The sequence below is a fragment of the Amborella trichopoda genome, chromosome 7 (genome assembly GCF_054954075.1).
Source record: "Amborella trichopoda isolate Santa Cruz 75 chromosome 7, AtrichopodaSantaCruz75HAP2 v2.0, whole genome shotgun sequence".
NCBI classification, from domain to species: Eukaryota; Viridiplantae; Streptophyta; class Magnoliopsida; order Amborellales; family Amborellaceae; genus Amborella; species Amborella trichopoda.
Window position 1 is genome coordinate 14046709 of NC_142342.1, and position 27721 is coordinate 14074429.

At 35.3% G+C, this 27721-nt stretch overlaps 1 protein-coding gene and 1 pseudogene across 16 annotated transcripts; both read right to left on the reverse strand.

Moving 5' to 3' along the window:
- LOC18428558 (uncharacterized) lies at nt 1–26865 on the reverse strand. 15 transcript variants are annotated; one of them, XM_088872171.1, is made up of 9 exons: nt 25049–26865; nt 21453–21662; nt 20844–20902; nt 20687–20737; nt 18314–18382; nt 18075–18166; nt 15939–16014; nt 495–560; nt 1–371 (listed from the first exon to the last, which is right to left on the reverse strand). In XM_088872171.1, exons 1-2 carry the CDS (start codon nt 25226–25228, stop codon nt 21489–21491), a joined length of 354 nt encoding a protein of 117 aa, XP_088728297.1. In that variant the 5' UTR covers nt 25229–26865; the 3' UTR covers nt 1–371; nt 495–560; nt 15939–16014; nt 18075–18166; nt 18314–18382; nt 20687–20737; nt 20844–20902; nt 21453–21488. The 15 variants fall into 15 exon arrangements, 14 of the variants coding, with proteins under 14 accessions (XP_088728297.1, XP_020519490.1, XP_020519488.1 ...); XM_020663831.2 differs by having other exon boundaries at nt 20844–20985; XM_020663829.2 differs by having other exon boundaries at nt 21424–21662.
- LOC105420233 (pentatricopeptide repeat-containing protein At2g03880, mitochondrial pseudogene) lies at nt 25524–26854 on the reverse strand (annotated as a pseudogene). The gene has a single exon (XR_016059382.1). The product of XR_016059382.1 is annotated as a pentatricopeptide repeat-containing protein At2g03880, mitochondrial pseudogene (transcript).
- Nucleotides 26866–27721: the final 856 nt, after the last annotated feature.

The window sequence follows — 27721 nt, forward strand, 5'->3', positions numbered from 1 at the left end:
TAGTCCAAGTGATTTTATGAAATAAAGAATATGAATTATTATATAGTATCTTTTGATAATCCATAGATATCCAATCGTATGGTCCATTAACGTCTCAAGCTTTTCAAGATGTAGGTTGCATAAAGATCCCTGTAGCACATACCACATGTTAAACCTACTTAAATAAGAAGAGAAATAAACCCCCCCCTATCACATACCATACAGTTTTAATGAATTACTGTAATTTCAAACTATGTGAGGGGAGCAGTTTGTTCGTCAAAGAATCGCCTAATCTCTTGTAGACGGTGAGGAGGGAGTTCTTTGATGTTAGTGTAGTGTCGATATTCTGGATCATCCGCACACACTGCAATTATCTTTTCATCCTTCTCACCCTTTTTTCCATGCCCAGAAACGACAAAATACATTCAGATAATCGTTGATAACTACATAAATTTGGAAAAGTGAAAAAGACCAAGAGTTTGAATTCTGCATGTTCTCCTCTAGTAATCAAATACCTGGTCAATCATGGGCATCAGTCCTATAGCTCGAGCTCGAAGAAAGCTACCTGGAAGAATTGGTTCCTAGTAATCATTAAATTAATATAAGTACCAATGTTACATAACATATATACTTTGCAGACAATAATTAGTGTCAAAGTCACCACAGAAACTAGAAGGAAAGTCATATTGTATTTTTGATATCGCAAACTAGCTATCTCAAAATATCATGATCTTAGAAATATCTAAGCAGTGAATGAGGGCAGAAATTAACTAAAGCTAAAAATTAAACAATTATCAGAAAAATAAAAGGAAAAGGGCATAATATCAATGCCAACAAATTTTATTAAAAGCATGTTAGGCAATGAATTGGTTATTTCTAACCAGATTATCAAATAAGTTGATTTATTTTAATTCAATGATAATGGAGCTTATATATTAGGTCATATTAAGTAGTATGCATTAAACATGTTGCATGTGATCCCATTATCTAGGGGGTTCCCTGACCGAACAATTCATTCCTGATATTCTTCAGACCCATAGCAATTTAAAAAAGTTTAGAAAGATCTTGGGTGACATGTTTGACCCATAGTACTCATAAATTCATTCCTGATATTCTTCAGACCCATAGCAATTTAAAAAAGTTTAGAAAGATCTTGGGTGACATGTTTGACCCATAGTACTCATAATACAAAATTCAAGAAGGCTTTGGGTTAATTATTGCTTACTCTAATACTATTGTTGCATTTATTATAATGAAAGATCTTTATGACTAAAACTAGAGCCAAAAGTCTGAACATGCCAATTCAAAGCAGGTTGAACAAGCCCAATCAAACTATGGTTACTGTCAGTGATTTGACACGAGAACGGGGTGCACGAGAATCGGTCACCCCGTGTCAATTCGAGTTGAGACGGAAAATCAGTTCACCCGGCTCTAAAAGAGAATCAACGATTCTCTACAATGAACCGCCCTAAACTGCCAATTCTCATAACATCACCACTCACAATAACTTATCCCATATCCCATTCATTTACGAGCTGGTCATGTACTCGTCCTCACGTCTTTTATAGACATGAAAGCCCCTTGATATTTTGGATGTGGGACAATTCTCACTGTTGCACCTTCAGCAGCGTGCAAGCCATCGTCCATATTGACCACATGAGAACAAACCTAATAGCCATGCAAACCATACGCTTAGCATCCATACGAAAATGAGCACGTCATGTCTCTAAATTAACATGTCGAGCCTCATCAACATATTTTTTAATTAAAGAAATTAACTAGCGTATCAAATTAAAAAACGGCCATATAAATTTTTTTGCTATTTATTAGTAAAATAGTTTTTTGATAGGTTTTATTACAATATTTATTTTTATTTTTTTGTTTTTTTGTAGCTATTGTGCATATTGCCAATAGCTGTTTTTTTTTTAAAAATTGACATCCTCATTTTTTCTTTTTTTTGGGTAAAGTTTTTTTGAATTTTTTTAATATAATAGCATTAGAATTTATTGGTGGTTTTATTTTTAATTTTAATCATATGATATGGAAGCCTTTTCTAATAATTTTTTAATCGTGTTTACTACACTATTATAATTAATAGTTACATATTGATAACCAAATCTTGTATTTTATTTATTTACGTTATAAATCATGTCATGTATTATTTTTCTTATAGTTGTAAATAAGATTTTTTAAATTTGATGATATTATAAGATATTTTTGATTTGTTATAGTAAAATAATTATAAAATATAAACAACAATTTCATTTTCATTACATAATATTTTTAATATCATAACATTGTGAATTATATTCAATTGATTGTAAATTTATTATTATCATATGGAAATAACTTGTATTGTTCAACTTTATTGTCAATTATTTAATGCAAATACATATTGTAAAATTTTATGGTTCTTTGACTAATTATTTTTAAAACAATTTATTGATTAAAACTATGAGTTAATCTCAGGTGCCCACTAATTTAGATGGTTTGTTCCTAGATCAAGTCAATGAATTGTCAAGCGAATTCAATCAATGGCACAAATGTAACCAAGATGAAGAACAACATCATCTTTTATTATAATATTAGGTCATATTTTACGAATTATATGCTTTATTGTAGTCCATATATGCTTTATGATTCATTTTAAATGCATTTGAAATTTAGAAGTTAAAAACAAAAAGAATAGAAAACCAATAATTACACTTATAAAGGAAATTATGAAAATATCTGAAAGTGGAATAGGCATGAATTTTAAAATACTAAAATGTGTGTAAATTAAAGAAATAAAGATGGTTTTCCTAATTCTGTGACTAAGACAACATATTTTTAAAATATTCTAAAACTGAAACTTCTTAAAAAAAAATCTTTGTTTTGTTTTGTTTTGTTTTTTTTACAAATGTTATGAGCATATATTAAATAAATGCTTCACCAAATTTTAAGACAATTGAAAATATTAGGAAATTGGTTTGCTACTATACATTAAAACATTAAAAAGAATAACAAATAAATTCAAGAGGAATGAAATGCACAAATAAAGTATTTTGAATAATTGAATTTTGCATTGACGAAAAAAAATAAACATAGCTAGTACTTAAAAAGGAAGAAGTTCATATAAGGTTGCAAGGATGCACCTCAAAAATCCATCAAAAAAGGGCTTTTATTATTGAAAAACCTCTACTTCATCATCTTGACATTGAGTTGTATGGATATGAAAAAAAAACTACAAATATTTTAGGTCATGAAAATAGTGTATCTTTTTTTTTTTTTTCTTTTTTTTTTTCTTTTTTTTTTCCTTTTTTTTCTTTTTTTTTTTTTTTTGTGGAGGTAATCCTGTGGGGAAGATAGGCCCATTACCCAGTTTTTCAAGTAGATTAGGAGTTAGCTTTTTTTGAAGGTATTAGTGGAGGGTGTTAGTGGTGGGAATGGAAACCACAATGTGAAGGGTGTTAGCCATTTTTGGAGTTTAAAGTTTTATAATTAGATATGAAAATGGATTTTGAGATAATCCTAGAAAACATTTACACCAAAATTACATGTTATAATAAAATTTGGGGGTGAACCTTAATTGGATTGTCTGAGGTCGCAACCTTATAGAAACCACTCCCACTTAAAAACTATTGTATATTAAAGACAATGTCCTAGTTTTCTCACTAAGAACAATATTGTCAAGTCAACATTGTAGTTCATTTATAAGATTTGAGAATTGGTAACAGAAACTTATGGTATTTAAATATAAGTTGACAAGAGTTACAGAGGTAACTCTGAAAAATTATGTTATGAAACTCTCAACGGTATAATGGAATTCAGTTTGCCAAGCTTGTGGTTGACGCCTCTTATAGGTGAACCATGTAAATTTTAGTATTCTTGTTGTATATATGTTTTCATACTTTATTTCTCATGCTCGTATTGTGGTTTGTACTTGCTTATTTTGTTTGTGATAAGTTGAGTTCACAATCCTAGTGGGATTCTAATATTGCGAGTTCATGATTCTAGCATCTAAAAGGGTGGTATTTAGAACCTAACAAGTGGTACCAGAGTATTTGGTTTACTAGAAGGCCTAAGTTGTGCATTCAATAAAAGCATAAGGTGAAATATGTGAATGTATTGATTAAGGTGGAGAAATATGATGGTGATTACAATTTTTCCCAGCAAAGACAACAAAGATAAATATTATGAAAACGGGTAAGTGAGCTTCTTAGAGAGCAACTGGTTTCTTGTAAAGAAGTAATTAAGAGGGTGAATTTTGGTGGTATCCTTTATAATGAGAGAAAGTCTCAGTCGCTCTTAAACATTTCTTATCGGACTATGGTTTAGCTATGTAATACAAATAGGATGATCCACAGGTGATTTGGATCTGGAGAGTTGATTTAAATGGGATTCTAGACAAGGAGTTTAGAGAAGGAACTCCATGTCCCAAAATATGTGATGCAATTCGCATCAGTATAGTGGATTTCAATTTGTCTCACCCTTAGACGTAGCATCTACACTTTTCAGTGTCGATTTTGCACCATATGGTATCAGAGCTACAGTTGGTGGGCTTTGTCAATCGTCATGGCTGCTCGAGGTAGGTGCCATTGCCGAAGAAATGTAGGCCATGAACTCGATAGGTTCGCAGAGACTGTGCACAATCTAACAGAGTAGATGGTTGTACTTTTGCAAGATAGAAAGTAGCAGAATGCAAGAAAATTCGGGGTTTCTCATTTATTTTAGTGACGCTTTAATGATTTGCAAAGCATCTATTACCTCTGCCATTATGATGAAATGGATTATTTCAATCTTTGAACTCACTACTGGTCAGAAGCTTTATACAACACAGAGTGTTCGATCCACTATTTTAGGAAGTTGGACATTGGAGAAGGTTACTTTCAGGTTAGATACTTTGGTTTGCTTCTATTCTATGGTCTTAAAAGCACATAAATTACCACAGTTTGATGGGCAAGGTTATTGGCAAGATTGGTACATAGCAAGCTCTTTGTTTATCCTATCCAGGTCGATTACAGTTTCTGAAATCAGTACTAAGCACATCTTCTATCTTCTAGATTTTATCTTTTATTCTACCAAAACGAACTTGCAATATGATTGAAAGGTTGAAAACGAATTTTTTATGGGAAGGTGTGGAGTAAAAACAGGGGTTCACCTTGTGAAATGGAAGACAGTTTGCATGCCTTAGGAAGAGGGGGGGCTAAGGATACGTAATATTATAGATTTTAATATTGCAGGAATGATGAAGGTGGCATGGAGAATCTTGGTAGGTCCCTCGTCTCCCTTAGCTCGATTTTTTAAGCACAGATATTTCAGGAATAATTCAATTTGGGAGGTCAAGGAGAAATCGTGGTACTTCTAGGCTTGGAAGGGTATTCTATTGGGTTTATCTCACCTAAAGGATAAGGTCCATTGGATTATTGGTGATGGCTAGCTCTTGAATTTTTTGGTAGATGGCAACCTATATGGGACTTCTATGGTGGCAGTGTACATGAGGATTTGGGGGACTTTGTTGGGTGGAAAGTCTCTGATTACAGCGGACTTTGTTATCAGGGCAGTCTTCCTTCACCCACTTTAGCTCCTCTTGTCAGTTTATGGGGAAGGTTAAGAATTACATTATACCTTTACAACCTAAAAAGGTTTTTTTAGTATGGATGCACTCCACTAATCATTTGTTTTCAATTAAAGAGGCGTGAGATTTTATTCGAGATAAAGGTTCATTATAGCTTATTTTCCGAGCTCTTTGATCTTGCAATGTTATCCTAGAGGCAAATGGTTCTCCAAATGTTATCCTAGAGCCAAATGGTTCTCTCGGTTGGTTCTCCATAATCATTTACCCATTGTAGTTTTTAATCGGTGTGGTACTAATTAGGATCCGGTATGCCTTTTTTGTAGTACCAATGATGATAGTATTTGTCATCTATTATTTCACTGTGTATTCTTGCAGTGTATGGAGATCAGTCGCATGGCGGTGTGGTAAGCAGTTTAGCCTTAGTATTTCGGCTCCTGTCATGTTGAGAAGCGAGTTGGCCTTTAGAATTAAATCAGATGGTCTTCGTAATATTTTGACTTCTATTTTTTTTACAACAATTTGGTTCTTATGGGATTACCAAAATAGAATAATCTTTCAGTCAAAGTCTACAAGAAGGGAATATATTGTTAAGCCAATTTTGTCTCATCTTAACGAGTTGGCGACGCAAAAAAATGGGTTTTTAATTCATCGAAGAGATTAATTATTGATAATTTCTAAATTACATGGTGTCAACAGAAACCTAGATCCATTATCCTGGTCGTATGGTCATTCACTGATCACCAGTATTTTAAGTTAAATATCGATGGTGCTTCTTTATAGAACCTAGTTTTGGCAGGTGCTAGTAGTGTTATCAGATATAGTAATGGTGCTTTTGTTGATGGCTTCTCTAAGTCATTTGGATATGTCTCTAATAATTATGTTGAGTTTCTTGCCCTTGAAAAAGGTATTTGTCTAGCCATTTAGGAGAATTGCTTTTCTCTCCAAGTAAAAAGTGATTCATCTTTATTGGTGAATGCCATTCGTTGCAACAAACTGTCGAAGTAGACTTTCAAATCGTATATGGTCAATTTCCCATATTTTTTGTGAGGCCAATATGGTAACCGATGCTCTTGTTAAGAAAGCATCTTTTAGTTCTGAAGCTACTATATGGCGCTTTTGTCCACCGGATTTTATTTTCCTTGTTTTACTTCATTATTTGGTACAACTGCCCTATTATAGGGTTGTAAAATAATGAACTATTTCTTATTAAATTTTAATAATAAAAAAGGGATTGGGGGTCTTCTCCCCCACTGACTTACCCAAAAAAAAAAAAAAAATACAATTGATGTGCTTAGTAAAACGTGTATGGTGTATTTAAAAGTTAAAATATTTTCATACTCCAAACTCTTTTATATTCAATTGATAGTTATTAAGAATGCAACATAGAAAGTTGTAAATTATAAAGTGTGACAATCGAGTTCTTTTTTTCCTTTTTAATCCTAGAGCAAGCATGCTAACTTCATATTTCATAGATAAATTTCATTTAGACAATTATAATGATTAAACTCTAGTATTTTAAAATAAGTAATATTTCTGTACACATGTGAAGCACGTGCAGCTTACTAGTGTGAGTGTCATGGCAAATTGGTTTTTTTAATTGATGTTTTCTTTTACTCTGGGCTAAGCCATTTTGGCCACTGCTAACTCTTTATCACGGTTTCATACTGACATACAATAAGGGGTCGTTTGGATGCCTGCAAATATATTGTCTGTGAAATATATTACTGGCGTAATACATCACAATGTAATACATCAACTAACTTCAATAAGTCATTCAAGGTAGAGTGTGATGCCTCTCATGTGGGAATTGAAGCAGTGCCGAGTCAAGAGAAGAGATTTATTGTATTTTTCAATGAGAAACTCAATGATGCGAAGCGACAATATTCACCTCATATGACATTAAGTTCTATACTACCATTTAAGCTCTTCGCCATTTGAGACACTATTTGATTCACGGGGAGTTTGTTTTCTACACTGACCATGATATACTCAAGCATATTAATAGCGAAAAGAAGTTGAGTGCAAGACATGCTAAGTGGGTGGCTTATTTGCAAGAGTACACCTTCACTATAAGTACACCTTCCTACAAGAGAGGGGGGTATTTCAGGTAAAGGTTTCGAAATAGACCGAAAATAATCAAGAAATTGAGCAAAAGGCTAACCTTAAGAAGGGTCCCCAGGCCCAGCACCCAAAGTCGGTGGACGGTTCAGAAGCGTGCTTTGTACGCCGACTTTTTCCAGTCCGTTGGGTAGAAGATTTATGTATCAGAACGATCAATGCTTGATAATGTCAAAATTTGGGTTTTAGAATGCTAGGATTAGGGCTCAAGCTTAGGTCTCAGGGTTTAGGGGGTCAATTCTCGAGTGCAATAGAGTTTCGGCTAAGGTTTGAAGTCTCTCAGTCTTCCAAATTCGGAAGCCCAATGCCCCTATTTATAAAAAAACAGTTCTTAAACAATGTCACAAAGTTTCGGCTGAATTTCGGCCATCAATTCTCAGTGCCACCGGTGGCAACACTAGCATTGGGTCATTAATGAAAACATTGTTGTGCTGGTCATGTGTCGATTGGGTTAATTGATTGACAACGTCACTACCACCAACATTGGCACTGCCACTACCAATGCCATGTCTTTTGGGTACTACTGCCTCCAACATCGGCGTGGGCGTTGGTGCTAGCAAAGCTGTCGTTCTTTTCTGCCTTCAGTGTTGCTAGCTCCAACGCTGGCATGGCCACGGCCAACATTTATCATAATGATTTCATTATCAATAATTGTCCTTCCAGTTTAATGAAAATATTGTTCTTGAGGTGTGTCGAAAAGATTTTCTGTAGTGTTGCTCCCTGCAGTGTTAGAGTTGGCACCACCAACGTTGAATTTTAATCATTCAAATTCAATTATTTATGTTGCAGAATCATTGTTCATTATGTTTGAGTTTGACTAGGGGTGGGTGGTGTTGGCACACCCAACACTAGCATTGCCGCCACCAACGTTGTGCTCTTATGACTCTTTGGGCTCTTATGACTCTTTGGGCCTTGTTTTTTGGCGGGTCTTCAGGCGAATGGTTCAGACAATCATTTCAAACATTGTTGCTGATGGTGTTTCCACCTCCATCTCAAGCATTGGGGGTCCCAACGCTATGGTCTTGGGCGTTGCTAGTGGTCACTCTAGCAATGGGGACCCCTGATCTGTGGTGTTGGTAGCCCTCTCCCCAGCATTGGCAATGGCCTCATTGGGGACCAAATGGTCATTTTTTCAAACAAATTCTCGAGGGCCATAAGTCTCAAACCGTAGATTGTATCAAAGCGATTCTTGAGCCATTGGAAATCTTGTGGTCTATACTTTCATTTGAAACCAAATTTGAGCCTAAAATATTATTTTTTGAAGGGTCCATAAAGCTCGAGCTTCAACATGCTAGTTCTAATGGTTATGGGTGTTGGAATTGTATACAGGTTGATTTCTGAGGTATCTGATGATTCTTTCTTTATACTTAGTATTATCGGCCGAACCAATCGTTTACTATATTTACCTTCAATACAAACTTTACGATCATGTAGGGCTTGAAACCAGTAATCATCATGCTCTGGTGTAGTCCTCATTAGAGAATATTTTGGAGATTGTTGCTTTGCTGCCCTCCTTTTAATGTACTTAGTAATATCGGCCGAGCCAATATTTTGCGGAAAGTTTGATTTATGTTCAATACCCCCTTTATGCTCACATAGGGCTTAGAACTTGTAATCATTATGTTTGGGGAAGGCAGAAGCTTCTTAGTGACTGATACACACATCACAACAAAGGAGACTGCAAAGGTGTAGCACTCAGTACTTGTAAAACTTCCTACGGAGGACTTTTGCAAGACTACTCCCTTATTATGCTCAAGCTGAGGGAAGTTACTATCAAAACTCTTCTTGGATTCAAGAGCAATAAGATATAAAATCAGATCTAGGTGTTAGTGCAGGTGAATGACTTGATAAATAACCCCATGCTGTAGCTGGTTTCAGAATCTTTCCCTTCTTCCCCACCACATGATCAAGGGAAGAACAAGCAGACGACCCATTATCCCCAAACATAATAACATTGGGCATCTGACTCCTATCAACTCAGACAAGGGTTGTCAAATGAGTAGTTATCACAACAAAGTCCTCAGGATGCGGACTGTCCCTCTGTGCCTTAATAGAATCTGGATGGGGACTGAGTTTGGCTGATGGCAGTTTACATGCATGTGGTGGCTGGACTCTTAATCGAGAGAACAACATTGGGTGTTATGGCAATGTAAATTATCCCTACTATAAAAGGAGCAAATGAACCCATTTATCCTCGACTTATTCGAGAGATGACTGAAGAGAATAGAAGTGAACTACCCCACAGTGGAGTCTTCAGAGTGTTGGGGTGAATTTTAAGTTGAAATGTGAAAAGAGCACAAACAACTCTAGAGAACTTCAATGATCACTCTGCCAGGATTATTCATGAACAAAGCTTTATTTTGCTTCTGGGGATCGAACAACTCCAAGGTAGAAATGGGCACCCTCTTAGTTACATTTACTATTTCATACAATGGGGATATGAAATACCTATGTTTAATCAATCACATGTGAATTCATTAGGAAGAGAAGTATTAAAAAGACAAGCAAGTAAGTCTTGTTGCTATGCCTGCATGCATGAATTTATTTAAACAAATATGTAACAAGGTACCCATATAAATGACCTTTATGTATCTCGTCTCTTTCTAACCTCTTTCTCTTCTTCGACTTCTTCACTTTTTTTGTATTTTCCCTTGATGGGGCTATTTGTAGTCATTGAATACTTTGTTAGTGGTTCTCGATCATGCCCAGTAGTTGCGATGTAGTCTGTGTAGTGGTCTTCGTGTCTTTTTCTGATAATGACACATGGTCTTGTATGATTGTTGTATATCTGGTGTGTTCATCTCATCCAGGACGTGTGCTACGTCATTTCTTTATCGGACAAGCCATTCTAGAAGAGTGTAGTATCTTCTATCGTGAGTGACTTCTAAGAAAAGGTTTTATATTTTCATTATACCCTTCCGACAAGTTTTGAATTTTGGTGTCATCTTGAATGTTCTTACGAATCTTCGAACTTCAAAGTTTGTAACGAGGGTAAAGAGAGGTCTATTTGTCAATGATATATTCTAAGAAGGAATAGGGTCCTATGCACAAGAAATATGGAGTAAAGTAAGTGGTCGAGTTATATGGGGTTATATTGCATCTACTGGAGCATAATAATATAGGAAGTGAATTCACCGGATACCCTTACAAATGATTCAAATTCGCTGAAGTGTCTCATAACGGGCAAATCAACGTTAGTATGCAATTAGAATCAAAATCCTATGGGGGTCATAACTAAACGTGTGTCCCTCATACTTTAAATCATTCCAAAACATTAAACTCTAGTTTAATGTGAATTTAATACCTTGCTCTAAATATGATTTCTATCATGTAAGATTTGAATAAATGAGTAAGGTTGCTTGAGGATACATCAAGATAAAGTTACGATTAGGTCAAAATCATACCTAAACATAGCCATAGATAAATTTATAGCCATAAATTATCCAAATAAAAGAAGACAAAATATGTTAAAATTGTTATTCAATTTTGTCGTGAAGATAACATAATTTATTTTAAGAAATTGAAAGTTAATAATGAAAGTTTTCATATTAAAATAGTGAAAATATCTCTATTTAAAATTTAAAGGCGTAAAAATATTCAAAAATATAAATTTATTTGAGTAGTAAAAAATAATAAAATATAGCTTCCTATTGATTAACTTTGTAGAAAACTCTATGTAAGTTTTGTGAATCATTTAATAATTCATTAAAAGAAATTTGGGATTGGTTATAAATTATTTCTAAAGTATAGCAATTTAAATGGTTAATAGATGTGATATTTAGATTTAAAGATTATAAAAAAATATGTTTATGATTCATTTTAAATGCATTTGAAATTTAGAAGTTAAAAACAAAAAGAATTGAAAACCAAGAATTACACTTATAAAGGAAATTCTGAAAATATCTGAAAGTGGAATAGGCGTGAATTTTAAAATACTAAAAAATGTGTAATTAAAACTTAAAAAAATAAAATATTTTGAAATATAAATTAAAGAAATAAATATGGTTTTCCTAATTCTGTGACTAAGACAACATATTTTTAAAATATTCTAAAACTGAAAATTATTAAAAAATATCTTTAGTTTTTTTTTTTTTTTTTTAACAAATGTTATGGGCTTATATTAAATAAATGCTTAAAAATATCTTCCATGGAGCAAAAACATCACCAAATTTTAAGACAATTCAAAAGATTAGGAAATCCGTTTGCTACTATATATTAAAACATTAACAAATAAATTCAGGAGGAATGATATACACAAATAAATTATTTTGAATAATTGAAATTTGCATGGACGAAAAAAAAGAAACATAGCCAGTACTTAAAAAGGAAGAAGTTTATATAAGGTTGCAACGATGCACCTCAACAATCTATTAGAAAAGGTTTTTTATTATTGAAAAACATCTAATTGATCATCTTGACATCGAGAAGTATGAATATAAAAAAACCTAAAAATATTTTCAATCCCAAAAATAATGCATCTTTTTTTCTTTTTCTTTTTTGTGGGTAATTCAGTGGAGAAGATAGGCCACTACCCATTTTTTCAAGTAGGTTAAGAGTTCGCTTTTTTTTTAAGGTATTAGTGGAGGGTGTTAGTGGTGGGAAGGGAAACCACAAAGTGGAGGGTGTTAGCCGTTTTTGGAATTTAAAGTTTTGTAATTAGATATGAAAATGGATTATGAGATAATCCTAAAAATAATTTACACCAAAATTACATGTTATGATAAAACTTGACGGTGAACCTTAATTGGATTGTTTAAGGTCGCAACCTTATAGAAACCACTCCCACTTAAAAACTATCGCATATTAAAGACAATGTTCTAGTTTTCTCATTAACAACAATATTGTCAAGTCAACATTGTAGTTCATTTATAAGATTTGAAAATTGGTAATAGAAACTTATGGTATTTAAATATAAGTTGACGAGAGTTATTGAGGTAACTCTATAAAAAATTATCTTATGAAACTCTCAACAATATAATGGAATTCAATTTGCCATGCTTGTGGTTGAAGCCTCTTATAGGTGAGCTATGAAAATTTTGAATTCTTGTTGTATATGTGTTTTCATACTTTATTTATCACGCTCGTATTGTGGTTTGTACTCGCTTATTTTGTTTTTGATATGTTGAGTACACAGTCCTAGTGGGATTCTGATATTTCAAGTTCATGATTCTAGCATCTAAAAGGGTATTTAGAACCTAACAAGTGGTACTGGAGTATTTGGTTTACAACAAGGCTTGAGTTGTTCATTCAATAAAAGCATAAGGTGAAATAAGCGAATCTATTGATTAAAGTGGAGAAATATGATGGTGATTACAATTTTTTCCAACAAGGACAACAAAGATAAATATTGTGAAAATGGGTACGTGAGCGTCTTAGAGAGCAACTAGTTTCTTGTTGGTTTCTTATAAAGAAGTAATTAAGAGGGTGATTTTTGGTGGTATCCTTTATAATGAGAGAAAGTCTCAGTCGCTCTTAAACATTTCTTATCGGACTATGGTTTAACTATGTAATACAAATAGGATGATCGACAGGTGATTTGGATATGGAGAGTTAGTTTAAAAGGGATTCTAGACGAGGAGTTTATAGAAGGAACTCCATGTCCCAAAATATGAGATGCAATTCTCATCAGTATAGTAGATTTCAATTTGTCTCACCCTCATACGTAGTATCTATACTTTCCGGTGCCGGTTTTGCACCATATGGTATCAGAGCTACAATTTATGGGCTTTGTCAATCGTGATGGCTGCTCGAGGTAAGGGTCATTATCGAAGAAATGTAGGCCATGAACTCGATAGGTTCGCAGAGACTGTGCACAATCTAACAGAGTAGATGGTTGTACATTTGCAAGATAGAAATTAGTGGAATGCGAGAAGATTAGGGGTTTCTCATTTATTTTATACTGATGACACTTTAATATTTTGCAAAGCATCTATTACCTCTGTCATTATGATGAAACGGATTATTTCCATCTTTGAACTCACTACTATTGAGAAGCTTAATACTGCAAAAAAGCAAAGTGTTTTCCTTTAATGCAACACAGAGTGCTCGAACCACTATTTTAGGAAGTTGGACTTTTGAGAAGGTTACTTTCCGGTTAGATACTTGGGTCTGCCTCTGTTCTATGGTCATTTAAAGCACATAAATTACCACAGTTTGGTGGGCAAGGTTATTGGCAAGATTGGTATATGACAAATTCTTTGTTTATCCTATGCAGGTCGATTGCAGTTTCTAAAATCAGTACTAAGCACATGTTCTATCTTTTGGATTTTATCTTTTATTCTACGAAAACGAACTTGCAATATGGTTGAAAGGTTGCAAAGGAATTTTTTATGGGAAGGTGTGGCAGTAAAAAAAGGGGTTAACCTTGTGAATTGGAAGACAGTTTGCACGACTCAAGGAGAGGGGGAGCTAAGATTACGTAATATTATAGATTTTAATATTGCAGGAATGATGTAGGTGGCTTGGAGAATCTTGGCAGGTCCCTCGTCTCTCTTAGCTCAGTTTTTCAAGCACAGTTATTTCAAGAGTAATTTTATATGGGAGGTCAAGGAGAAATTGTAGTGCTTCTATGCTTGGAAGGGTAATCTATAGGGTTTATCTCAGCCAAAGGATAATGTCTATTCGATTATTGGTGATGGCTAGCTCGCGAAATTTTGGGCAAATGGCAGTCTAAATGGGATTTCTATGGTGACAGTGTACATAAGGATTTGGGCGACTTTGTTGGGTGGAAAATCCCTGATTATAGCGGACTTTGTTATCAGGGCAGTCTTCCTTCACCCACTTCAGCACCTCTTGTCAGTTTATGGGGTGAGGTTAAGAATTATAATATACCTTTACAGCCTAAAAAGGTTTTCTTAGTATGGATGCACTCCACTAATCGTTTGTTTTCAATTAAAGAGGCTTGAGAATTTATTAGAGATAAAGGTTATTTTCTGAGCTTGTTGGTCTTCCAAATGTTATCTTAGAGTCAAATGGTTCTCTTGGTTGACACTCCATAATCATTTGCCCATTGTATTTTTTAATCAGTGTGGTATGAATTAGGATTCAGTATGCCCTTTCTATAGGAACAATGATGATAGTAATTGTCATCTATTGTTTCACTATGTATTCTCGTAGGTATGGAAATCAGTTGCATGGCGGTGTGGTAAGCAGTTCAGCCCTAGTATTTCGGCTCATGTCATATTGAGAAGCGGGTTGGCCTTTAGATTTAAATTAGAAAATCTTCTTAATATTTGGACTTCTATTTTCTTTACAACAATTTGGTTCTTGTGGGATGAGCAAAATAGGAGAGTCTTCCAGTAAAGTCTACAAGAAGGGAACATATTGTTAAGCCAATTTCGTCTCATATTAAGGAGTTAGCGATGCAAAAAAGTGGATTTTTCATTTATCAGACAGATTAATTATTGATAATTTATAAATTACATGGTGTCAATAGCTACCTAGATCTATTATCCCGGTGGCATGGTCATTCCCTAACACCAGTATTTTAAGTTGAATATTGATAGTGCTTCTTTATAGAACCCAGTTTTGGCAAGTGGTAGTAGTGTTATTAGGGATAGTATTGGTGCTTTTGTTGTTGGCTTCTCTAAGTCATTTGGATATGTCTCTAATAATTATGTAGAGTTTCTTACCCTTGAAAAAGGTATTTGTCTAGCCATTTCGGAGAATTGCTTTCCTCTCCAAGTAAAACGTGATTCATCTTTACTGGTGAATGTCATTCAAGGATGTTGTCGAGCCCTATGGAGGTTACATACGGCTGCAGCAAACTGTCGAAGTGGACTTTCAAATCGTATATGGTCAATTTCTCATATTTTTTGTGAGGCCAATATAGTAGCCGATGCTCTTGCTAAGAAAGCTTCTTTTAGTTCTGAAGCTACTATTTGGCGATTTTGACTACTGGATTTTATTTTCCTTCTTTTACTTCATGATTTGGTACAACTGTCCTATTATAGGATTGTAAAATAATGAACTATTTCTTCTTAAATGTTAACAATAAAAAAATGGTCGAGGGGCTTCTCCCCCACTGACTTACAGGAAAAGAAAAAGCTACAATAGATGTGCTTAATAAAACGGGTATGGTGTATTTAAAAGTAAAATTATTTTCTTACTCCAAAATCTTTTATGTTCAATTGATAGTCATTAAGAATGCAGCATGGAAAGTTGTAAATTATAAAGTGTGATAATCGAGTTCTTTTTTTCCTTTTTAATCCTAAAGCAAGCATGTTAATTTCATATTTCATAGATAAATTCCGTTTAGACAATTATAATGATTTCAAGGATAAACCTGTCACAAAACCTTGTTGAAGCGGAGGTCCAAATGGAGATCCACCAACTACAGCATCACTTAACGATCATTGAAGCTGCACAAGAATGAGAATCATAAAACTTTGATTCAAGAAAAGTTTGAAAAAATCTTGGCAGCATATCCTGAATAAGAAAGAAGAACAATCATAAGTATTCACACAAAATAAAAAGCTTGGCAGCGTATAAATATCCTTCGCTGAGCATTAGAATGTTTCTTCCCAAGGTGACACTGTGCTTGATTGCTGACATTTTTCTCCTCTCTCGAACTCAAAACCCTATACTTTAGGTAAGAAAGCTATGGAATAGGCATCGAACATACTTGTGTAATTTTTTGTGGGACAAGTCAGACACTAGGATTTTTTTTTTGGTCTTTTTCTTGGGGGCTGGAAATGGAAAGAGTTTCGGATAAAAGTTATTTTTGGCAAAGGAAAGTGACATATCCTACTTGGAATATGAGGTTGCTGATACCCCAAACTTCAAGGCCAAGAAAAGAAAATTCATTATTCTAGGGTTGTTGTAAGTCATGGATATCCTAGGGTTTCAAGCCCTACTGTGATACCATGTTAAGATTGAGAAAGAGAGAGTAATATTCAAGCACAAATAAATAAATGTTTTTCACACACTATAAATTGTAGGACAATGTGCCCTATATCTACACATATTCCTATGGGGAGTACACTATGGATAGGTCAACACGCAAAAGAATTACAACCAATACAGCAGGAGTTACAAGAGTTGTTACAGCTGGTTCTAATGGGCATAAGGTCCATTGTTCATAGGAGTTGCAAGTTTAATGGGTATGAACCCATAACAGCCACATCATGAGGCCCATTATGTATGGGAGTTATCGTTGTTACATAGGTTTTAATGGATGAGCCCTAATAGTTGCTACAGCTATGATTTTGATGTAGTTGTTACATAGGTTTTCATGCTACGATTTTTGATATAGGAACTTGAGCATCACAACAAAAATGCATAGCATTGAGGGGAGGAAATGTGTCACTTCCCCTCAAGTAATAACTACCAGTCCATAATAAAGTAAAAAGGTTATCATATGATGCGTTGTTCCTATCACGAGAATGAAGGCAAAAACATAAGGTATGTTTGTGCAACTAACAATAACTTTCTCACAAACATAGTTATACAATTGGGACATTACATTCTAGAAGTGCTCATCATCATTCAGAGCCTTTTCCCAACTATTTGGGGTCGGCTACACGAATCTTGGTCCGCCATTTTGCTTAATCAAAGACCATACTCTCAGTGAAGTCATAACCCCATATCTTTTCTCTCTACTTCCAACCATGTCCTTTTGGCCTTATCCGTTGCCCTCTTTGAGCTATCCACTTGAACCAACTCGCACCTCCTAATAGCTATTATACTGGGTCTCCATTGCACATGGGCAGCCCACATAATTCTACTTTTTCTCATCGCCTATTGAAACCATACCTAAGTTTTCGCGAATGTATTCATTTTGAATTTTATTTTTTCTTATCTTGCCACTCATCCATTTCAACATCCTCTCTCAAGCACACTCAACCTATGGGTATGTTGTTTCTTTACTTTCCAACATTCCGCCCCATAAAAAGCAAAGCTGATCTTACAGCTCTCTTATAGAACTTGCCCTTTCAACTTCATTGGTATGCGGCAATCACATAGAACTCAAGTTACACATATCCATTTTGCCCAACCAGCTCTAATTCTATCCGCAAAATCTTCCTCAATCTCTCCATTTTCTTGGATTATCAACCCACAATATGTAAAGTACGCTCTTTTTGATATTTCTTGACCATCAATCTAAACTTCTTCCATTTCTACTCCTATTATTACTAAACTTGCTTATCAACAAAATTTATATTAGAAACTATAACTCTGTACATTCTACAATCCATGTCTTCATTGAACACTACAAATATTCACAGATAATTCTTTATTCTTTTTCTTTTTTTTTGGGGGGCGGGGGGAGGAGAAGGTTAATGTTTATATTTTATATATATGAAAACACTAGGCATATATACAAAATGGCATCCCACAAGCCAGGTGATCTATTAATAACTATATTTCATTTCCATTAAATCAATGAATACTCAACTGAAGACCACACAAGAAATATTACCTCCAATACCAATCCCTCCATGATTAAATTGTGAAGCATTTACTCCACGTGCATTTTTTGCAACCTCACCAAAGTCCCATCCTTCCCCACATCTATACACCCATAATGTCATCAGTTTGGCTTGATAGAGTAAATAATATTCAAGAAAAGAAAGGGCAATTTAGTGGATGACAACCATATTGACGAATTGATAGAAAATCACACACAATGAACACGGGGGTTTAAGAGAAAATACTCACATAAATTTTGCTACCATCAACCACATCCTTAGATGTCGTCAAACTATGGAGAGCAATTTTAGCTTTAAGCTGTAAAGACAACAGTGTGATAAGAAATCTAATCATAGAAGTGTTCAACAAAAACAAATTAGTTAGGATATAAAAGCTGATTTAAATCAAGATGATCTCTCAATCATGTTATTAACCAAGTAGTGAAAGTAATATGAGGAAGAACCTATTTATTTGAACCAGTGTTCAAAAAAGCGGACCGCCCAACGTCTAGGCGGTCCAAAAGGCCCGGGCGACGTGCCCAGGCTTAGGCAGCCAAACTAGGCGGCAATCCCTAGGCGGCCGCGTAGGCAGTACGAAACCCGCCTAGGTGGGCGCCCAGCCTTGGGCAGCCGCCCAGGGCTTGTGCCCCCGCCTAGGGTCTACGCCCCTGCCTAGGGGCGAAAATTTATTTTTTTTTGTATTGATTTTTTTAAAAATATAAAGGGTTACAAGGATGGGTTTTAGGTTCATTTGAAACCTAAACCCACAATAACCCATTTTTTAGAGAAAGAAAACTAAAGTTTGTGATTTTCATTGGATCGAAGTGTTTGTCGAAGTTACGGAAAGCGGATCCAAACATCACCTAGGTAGATTTGATTTACTTTTGGAGTTTTATAATCCTATTAGAGGATGTTTTTTATTATTTTAGCACCAAAAAACATCTCAGAGGCGGGAGTTGGAGTTCGAGCAATCAAAGTAAGTACGAAACTTTATTTTTTATATTGCTTGTTTTATTTTGAGATGTCTTCTTCAGGATCTAGTCGAAGTGAAGATCCGGGTTGAAAATATGCATATAACCTGAATCCCAATGTCAAAATTGTATTGGAAGCAATTTTTGTGAAAAAGACACAAAAGGGAACATAAACCGGTTTAAGAAACATCTTGCAGGTATTACGATGGATGTTGCCCCTTGTAAAAATATTCCTGAAGCTATCAGAGAGGAGACTAAGCAATATATGAGTTATGTAAAACAAAAACGAGAACAAAATCCTTGTCATTTGAATAGATCTATTTCTGCTACTTCTAGAAGAAGTGATCCGGGTTGGAAGTATCGTTATAACTCAAAACCAAACAATAAAAATTGTATAAGGTGTAATTTTTGTGAAAAATATACCAATGGGGGTATTAACTGATTCAAGAAACACCTTGCTGGTATTAAAAGGAATGCTGCTTCTTGTGAAAAAAGTTCCTGAAGCTATTCGAGCTGCGAATAGACAACTTCTTAATTTAAAAGAACCAGAAAATGAGCTTTGTTCTATTGAAATATCTTCTCCAAGCCTTCTAGAAGTGGTGATCCGGGTTGGAAGTATGGTTATAACCCGAATCCGAATGACAAATTGTATTAAATGTAATTATTGTAGAAAGGATACTAATGGGGAAATTTACCGGTTTAAAAAACAACCTGGCCGGTATTGAGGGGGATGTTGCCCCGTGTAAAAATGTTCCTAAGGCTACCAGGGAGAAAATTATACAATATTTGAGTTCAGGGAAACACAAAAAGATAGAAAATGGTAGAGCAGCCAAGACTCCTATCTGCATATACTAGTAAGAGGAAGGTAGAAAAAGAGGATGAGGAAGAAGCAGATTCAGAAGAAACAGATGAGGACGAGTGTTATATTGAAGAGGGAGATGACTCTGATGATGATGGCCTCAAATCTGACGCATATAATGCAGCTAACCCTATTCCTTCTGATGATGATTGAAGACTTTTGAGTCTTGCTTCTTGGTGTTGAGTGTTATTTTTTTAATTTTTGTATATTTTCTTTTTATTATTTTTAGTTTCTACTTTCTAGTTTCTAGTTCTACTATCTAACTTTTGTATGTACTGTCTACAGTGCATCAGACTATCAGTGTACGCATGTATGGTTTCACAGTTTACTGTTTTAGCATTGTATGAAAATATGGATTATGGTCTTATGGATTATCAAAATTCTCTTCTTGACTTCTATCTTGTTTTTTCAACTGGGATTATGGTCTTATGGATTTTCAAAATTCTTATGGATTAATCATTATCATTTATTAGACATTACATCAGATTTTTTTTTTTTTCAACTGGGCCGCCCAAGTTCTGTAGGCCCACCTAGGCGGGCTGCCTAGGCGCTAGACCGCCTAGGAGCTGGGCGGCCTGAACCCCATGGTAACCAGGGTGCCGCCTAGCGCTTTTTGAAACACTGATATGAATTTAATAGTTTATGTTTCAACTGCTACTGCTCTTATTACTACGCTTTGACATTTAAATATTCTTACCTAAGCTCATTGAACCAAAAAGTGCAGGTATTGTCAATTGATGGTGGTTTGGAAAGTACTCATAGCTTGTAGGTCATAGATAATAGCAATACATACCACGGTACATTTCATTAAATGCCCCATGAGGTCAAATCGAAATCCATTAATCTGGACAAGTAACAACAGCAAACATCAGATGAGAATTTTTGTCTGGACAAGTAACAACAGTGAGGTTGTGATGATCAATATAGAGGTTTTCCAGCACGAAAACTACCTTTAGCAGTGAGTTTTATGTGCGACTTTGCAATGCTATGGCCATAAAATAAACTTTCCCTTGAAACAAATCAAAACAATGTCAAAAAGCCTCGAAAAGATATCCCTCGAGTATCTCCACAGGTCACAACAACCTAACTACACTGCAAAAATGTAACAATACCACGCGACAAATTGAATCATATTCCCATTGAATGAACCGATCAGATTACCAGTTACATTACCATAGGGAACTAATTGATCATTCCAACTGATCCATGAAAAAATACAATTAAAACTATTGTTAGATTTAATAGAATACAATTAAGACTATTGTTAGATTTAATATACTTCAGACTTTTCTATAAAATATAATATGACGGTACATAAACTAGAAAGAAACACAAAAAGAGGAAAGCATTTTTTACACAACAAATAACAAAATATTTCTTGAGAAAAAGGCGTATTTTCCTGTCCAAGCAATAATGAAATAAACCCATCCAATTTACAATTCATCATTACAACAGAACCCAAGAAAATTTCGAGACCCTAAATTGCAACCAATTTGTCAGCGCAATATGATATAACATAATCCGCATTACCTTTAAATGAAAGGTGAAAGAGCACTAACTTTGCACATACTTCTCCTTGATCAGAGGATCCACTCTCATTCCTTTGCTTTTGAAAATCTGAGGTAGCAATACTTCTCCCTGCTAACAGTGATTTCAAGAGCACTATCTTGGTTGTCTTGATTTGATGCCGTACCCATGAGAACACTCTTCTCCTTTTCTAGGTTCTCTCTTTCTATCTTCAACCTTGCCTCCTGCTGAGCAATCTCAGCCTGCAAGAAACACACAATCAGCATAACCACATAGATAGTTGTGCCATAATGATCAAGAATTCTTTTTCAATACAAGGAAAACTCAATTTACACCCTAATAATCAAGAGTTCTTTTTCAATAATCAAGAAAAGAATCACAAGGGGAAATAACACCAACAAAGGGAATAGCATCAACAAGATAGCAAAACAACAACAGTGATAGTATTCTACTTGGAAAAATCCATGTGATAAATGCCATCTTAACAAAGACTAAGCGGTTCTTTCTTTGGGCATGACAGCAAAAGAAGAGAGAAGACAGTTCATCGGGCATGACAGCAAAAGAAGAGAGAAGACAGTCCATTAGTTTCCATTAAAAGAAGTAATCTAATGAAATTGATGCCTGACATCTATTATCCAAAGAAAAAAAAGAGGCCACCACCAAAGGTCCTCAATTTATGAGTGGGAAACCAATTAAAGCACCCCGAAACCCCCCAAACTCAGGGGGGGGAGTCTATTTAGATGCGCCCAAGTTGCTTGGGCTCGACAGGCTGCTGATCCCCAAACCCCCCCAACTCAGGGGTATATAATTACGATATAATTTATATATTCCATTTATAAGTGAGCTAATCTTTGATTAAATCAATTGTATTTGACTTATATTCAATTTTGTTTATGCTTTGTTTTATTGTCTTCATTTTTCTGAGCTTTCCATTTTCTGAAAAGATGATTTTGAGCCAGTCCTCTTTTTTTATTTAAAAAAAAATCTTCTCATCTTTTATATGCTTTTTCTGTTGTTTATCAGTTTTAGTTATTTCCTTAATTTTCTTTTTAAAATTTTTCTCTTTTTTTTGGCTTTTCTAAGTCATTAGGCTGCTCAGTGCTGGCTCAGGCAAGTCAACTAGGCCCTACCGAGTAAGTCAGGGCGGCCGAAGGCCATAGCTTGATGTTGAATAAGCAAGGTCTTTTTATTTTCTTTTTGCCCTCAAGTTTCCAACCAGGAAATGAAATGGAAATTTTGATAGGGCTGCAGCAATATCAAAATAAGTAAGGCATCATCTCAAAACTCACTGAAAATTGCAGTTCTAGTGTCAGAAAACCATCAAATCGATCATCTTGGCGTTGACCACTAGGATTGTCAGAAAAAATTTGGATTTTAAGCCCCAAAAACAGTTTATATTGTAACATATTATCTAGAACATCCACTTCTCCCTAAAAATAAGTACTCATGGAAATTGATTTTGGAGGCATCATGGAGATTTTAGATACTCAGAGTGCTTTCGGTACAAGGATTCGAGGTGAGGCTTTACTTTGTTTTCATTAAGCCTAGGCCTTATAGAAACTGCATCCAAATAATATATACTTCCTTTTTCTTAAGAAACAAAGAACTATTCAAAGAAAAAAAAACAAAAAAACAAATGAAGTAGCTATAAAACCATGACATGTTTTTGGCTAACAAGGCGAAAACGACAATCGTTAGCTGGAAAGATGTATCCCTAGAGGTGACAGACAACTTAATCAAACATAAGCAAAGTGGAAATAATAATATCGGCTCAAATACATCCAGGCACTTATTCTAATTTAGGGAAGCCATGAATTTATTAGTTCCCATATGCACATAGGGAGGGAGGATCTCCAAAAAAAGGTAGCCATCTGCAATCTTTCAAGACCATTGGATATCCAGCTCCAAGTCCAAACTAGTATGAATGAGAACCTCTTCTGCAAGTGAAGGGGCTGAAAAGAAAACATGAAAATCTTGTGATCATCAGATCTAAACCAATAGAAAACAATAACCACTTTGATAATCGAATGGGATAAAAGGAAAACATGAAAATCTTGAGACCATTAGAGAGCCATGTCATTGGCCTATATTGACTGCCCCACCTAATCAACCTTGCAATCTCATTTCCATTTCCTGGAATTTATCCTTAACTAAACCCCTAACACTTGCTAGTCCTGAACCTATGGTGAGAAGATGCAGTTAAGTCCTGTAGCTCTCCAATCTGTCATAAGAATCCCAACCATAACCCTCCAAACTCCAACACCAAACCAATGAAAGCCACTCAATACATTCTACCCACACTTCTCCCACCTTTGTAAAACTTTTATTATTCCCAACTTTCAACACACCCAAAAAATGCCAATGGGTATGCACAAATCAATAATGGCCATCAGCAACCTCAACAAATCCAACTCCAAACAAATCTATTCACTTATCCACTTAGAATGAAGGCATTGCCTATATACCCAATCAACTGATTGACTAAGAGACCTCCCGCTCCTATAATCCCTCATAGATTAGAAACTAAAAGGCTTATCATGAAAGGATAACTCAATCACAAACTACGTAGAATCATGAACCTATAGATTTTTGTACTTCAAAGCCCATAAGCAATGTCCGTCATATACTAATTATATAATTGCATCTAATTTAACTGTAATATCTTAAATTTATACTTCCAGGTTTTAAATAGATATTATAAGTGTTCTTAGAACAAGACTAGCCACCATAGCATGAAGGGTCTAGCCCAATCAAAATAACTCTTGAAAATAAAGACAAAAAATAGGAAGAACAGTTTAAAAATATGAAATGTACTGTGAAAGAATTAGTACAACTTTGTTTAGTCCATCTAACCGGTTATAATTGGTCAGTCCAAAAAGCCAAAACCAGTCAAACATTGGATTTGTTTAGCACTTGATGAAACCCATCTTTTGCTTTGGACCAAATTGGCCAAGGCACTAGTTAGGTTATGGTCCAATCTGTAAACTATGAATGTTATTACCAAAATGAACGCCATGACCATTTTGAGATTAAAATAAAAATGAGCACCATGGCCCACTAAAAAGTCACAAGATTATGTTGATTTAGAACAATAAATGGCATTCACACACAAAAGGAATTCCTTTTTGTAAAATTTTCATTAATTTTATCAAGTAGATGCATAAGGAAATATTATTATTAACCAAAAAAAAGAGACAAAGATTGAACTCAAAACTGCACATCCATTGTAGTCTAAATGGTGAGGTTACTCGGCTCTCACTAGAGAAACCCCGGTTTGAGTCCCAGAACTTGTGACTTCAGGCTTCGAGAAAGAAAAAGAAAAAAAAAGAGGAAATTGCACCTAAACCTAGCTCTTTTTGTTAACTCTCTTTGCAAATGTGTGAGTATTAGTCTCATGATCATAAGTTTCTCATACCCACCAACTTCCACTTCTTTCAAAGGACCAAAACTAAATGCTTCAAAGCAAACAGCACAAAATGATGCAAAAAACACAGGGAATTGCTGCAAATACATATTAATTTTGATATCTCTAACCTTTTTTTTTTTGCTTTTTAAGTAAATCTGAGTTTCCATATCCAATTAAAATGCTAATCATATTAATTATCATCCCACAGTTTCAGTAGTTTACCTCTCTTCGCGAAAGCTCAGCTTTCCAAGCTGCCTCTCTCTCTGCAACCTCTCGCTCCCTTTCTTCGATGTAGCTTTGCATCTCTCTCTCCTTCATAATTCGATCCTGAATATCTGCATCTAGAACCTCCTTTAACACCTTCACAAACTTATCCACCACCACTTTGATCCTCAGAGACATTTTCAATAACAAAAACCCCAGAGTTCTTCACCAAATTGAAGGACTAAAAATCCCCTAATTGACTGTTTCTTTGATCCCCAGAGCCATTGTAAAGAAGCACCCTAGACTTCTTGCTGCAAACACTTGATTTGTTCATGGGCGTTAAGGACTAAATGCCCATATCGACTGTTGATCTGTTGATTTGATCACCGAAAACATATGTAGAGAAAAAAAACCACGATTTCTTACCACCAACAAAGACTAAAAATCTCTAACCTTCAGCAACACTTTTAGAGTAAAAACCCTAGATTTCAAAAGTTGGAAGCATAAATATTTCAAATATCAAATAAAAGAGCTATAAACCCTCATACATATCTCTTCTCCTTAGAGAAAATTTCTCCAAGGAGATGCAACAACCATTTTCCTCATACATATCTCTTCTCAATTATCACCAGTAATCCCCACATGAACATTCTCCATCCTTTAAATGATGAAAATGCATTGGATCCCTAATCACTATTCTCTGATTCTCAATCTTGGCCACAAATTTCGCAAATATATGGCAATCACCACATATCCTTAAGTTCTTCATAATCCTAACAGGCCTCCCCTGAGGAATGCTAATCAACCCAAATGCCGTGGCCATCTTCTCACTGTGGTATCGAAGTGCCTCCTCCTTTTGTTCATCTTCGAGGTCATGTAACACAAAATTTGTAACAGGAACATAACCTGTATCCTTTAATTCTTCCCATCAACCTGTTGAGCTCTTTAACTATGGCCTCCATTCTGGGGTGCGAAGTATCTCCCAGAACAAAGACATGGATTTCTCTCTCTACATCAATCCAGCTACATCCTGGCTCCTTTCTCACTCATCTCTCTCCTCACTTCTACAACGTTGTCCCACCGAGAAGAAGTGGCATAAATGTTAGAGAGAAGTATGTAATTCCTTTCATGTTCTGGTTCAAGTTTGATTACACGCTTTGCTGCATGTATTGCTAATTCCATGTTTTGGTGGACACTGCAAGCTCCAAGAAGAGTCCTCCAAATAACAGCATTTGGTTCACATTTCATCTCTCTAATGAAATTTGCAGTTTCTTCCAGACACCCTGCTCGCCCTAAGAGATCGCCCATGCATCCATAATGCTCCTTACCTGGCTTGACCCCATAAATCTTTTCCAATGATTGGATATAGTTCCATCCATCATTAACCAAACCAGCATGGCTACAAGCAAAAAGAACACCCACCATAGATATACAATTTGGCTTAATCCCTGTTTCTCTCATTCTTTCAAAGAGGTTAAGGGCCTCTTTTCCATGGCCATTTTGAGCCATACCCAACACCATAGTACTCCATGAGATCACATCACACTCTACCATCTTATCGAAAGCCAATCTCGCTTCCTCTAGACTTCCACACTTGGAGTACAAGTCCAAGAGTGCGTTATTTACTATCAAGTCCCTGCCGGTGTTGAAACTATGGGCATGTACTTGTCGGCCTAGCTCTAGTGAAACCAAGCCTGTAGAAGCTCTAAGGACACTGGTTAAGGTAGCTTCATTTGGGAAAAAGCCAGCCCGTTTCAGGTAAGATGGTATACTGGGGATCTCTATCGAAAATGTTGGAAACAAAATAATCCAGTCCATGTTCATATGCACTGCATACAGTTGAACCAAAAGGATATCCCTTAGAATATAATAGAAACCCAGGAAAAAAACAAAAAAAACGAAAAAGAATGTAAAAGGTTCCACTTCATGTTCAAATCACAGCACAGTTCATCTCTTGATAGTTATGAAATATAAAGAGTCGCTCAAAAGAGCATGCTCATATGCAGAGTTATTCCTGATGATGGTTGAGCAAGGGAGTAAAGAAGTTGAGACTTCTAAGAGACTTAGAGGGAAGTGGCATCAGTAACTGCAGGGAAAACATGAAAAATTAGGTGAAACGAATAGGTAATCAGAAAAATATTAGAATCCAAGTCATATTTCAAGGAAATGGGGTTCCCAACTATGGTCAAATTTCAGTTTTTTTCCCCTCCTTATAATATATAGTAAGACTGTCAGACTCAAGTCCTTTTTGGGTAGTTTTAGCAGTAAGAATTGATATTGGGACGTTGTGCTGCAATAGCCAACAGCTAACCAATAAAGCCCAAGCCCAATTTGCAGGAATCAAGTCAAACTTTCAACTGAATGGAATTAAAAAATACACCATACTGCAATATCAAGAAAATAAATAATATGATAGAAAAATACGTAAACCATGGTAATGCTTTGAAAAACTCAACTTTATTGGATCACTAGAAGAAAATAAGAAAAAATCAAAGAGAACATAATGATCCACTAAGAGAATGCTCTGAACTACTCAATTTTATTGAATCACTTGAAGGAAATAAGAAAAAATCAAAGAGAACATAATGATCCACTCAAGAGACAGCGTTTCCCATTGTTCATTGAAAGCGATTCCCAATGTCTTGGTGGAGTCTACTCGAGGCCATTCCTAAACCCCATGGAGCCTACACA

What these genes read in the sequence shown, in the direction of transcription:
- LOC18428558 (XM_088872171.1), bottom strand. Translation starts at nt 25,228, where the DNA reads ATGTCTCTGAGGATCAAAGTGGTGGTGGATAAGTTTGTGAAGGTGTTA. An exon ending in CTGAGCTTTCGCGAAGAGAG is followed by an intron (nt 21,663 to 25,048) that starts GTAAACTACTGA and finishes TGTTTCTTGCAG; the next exon opens with GCTGAGATTGCTCAGCAGGA.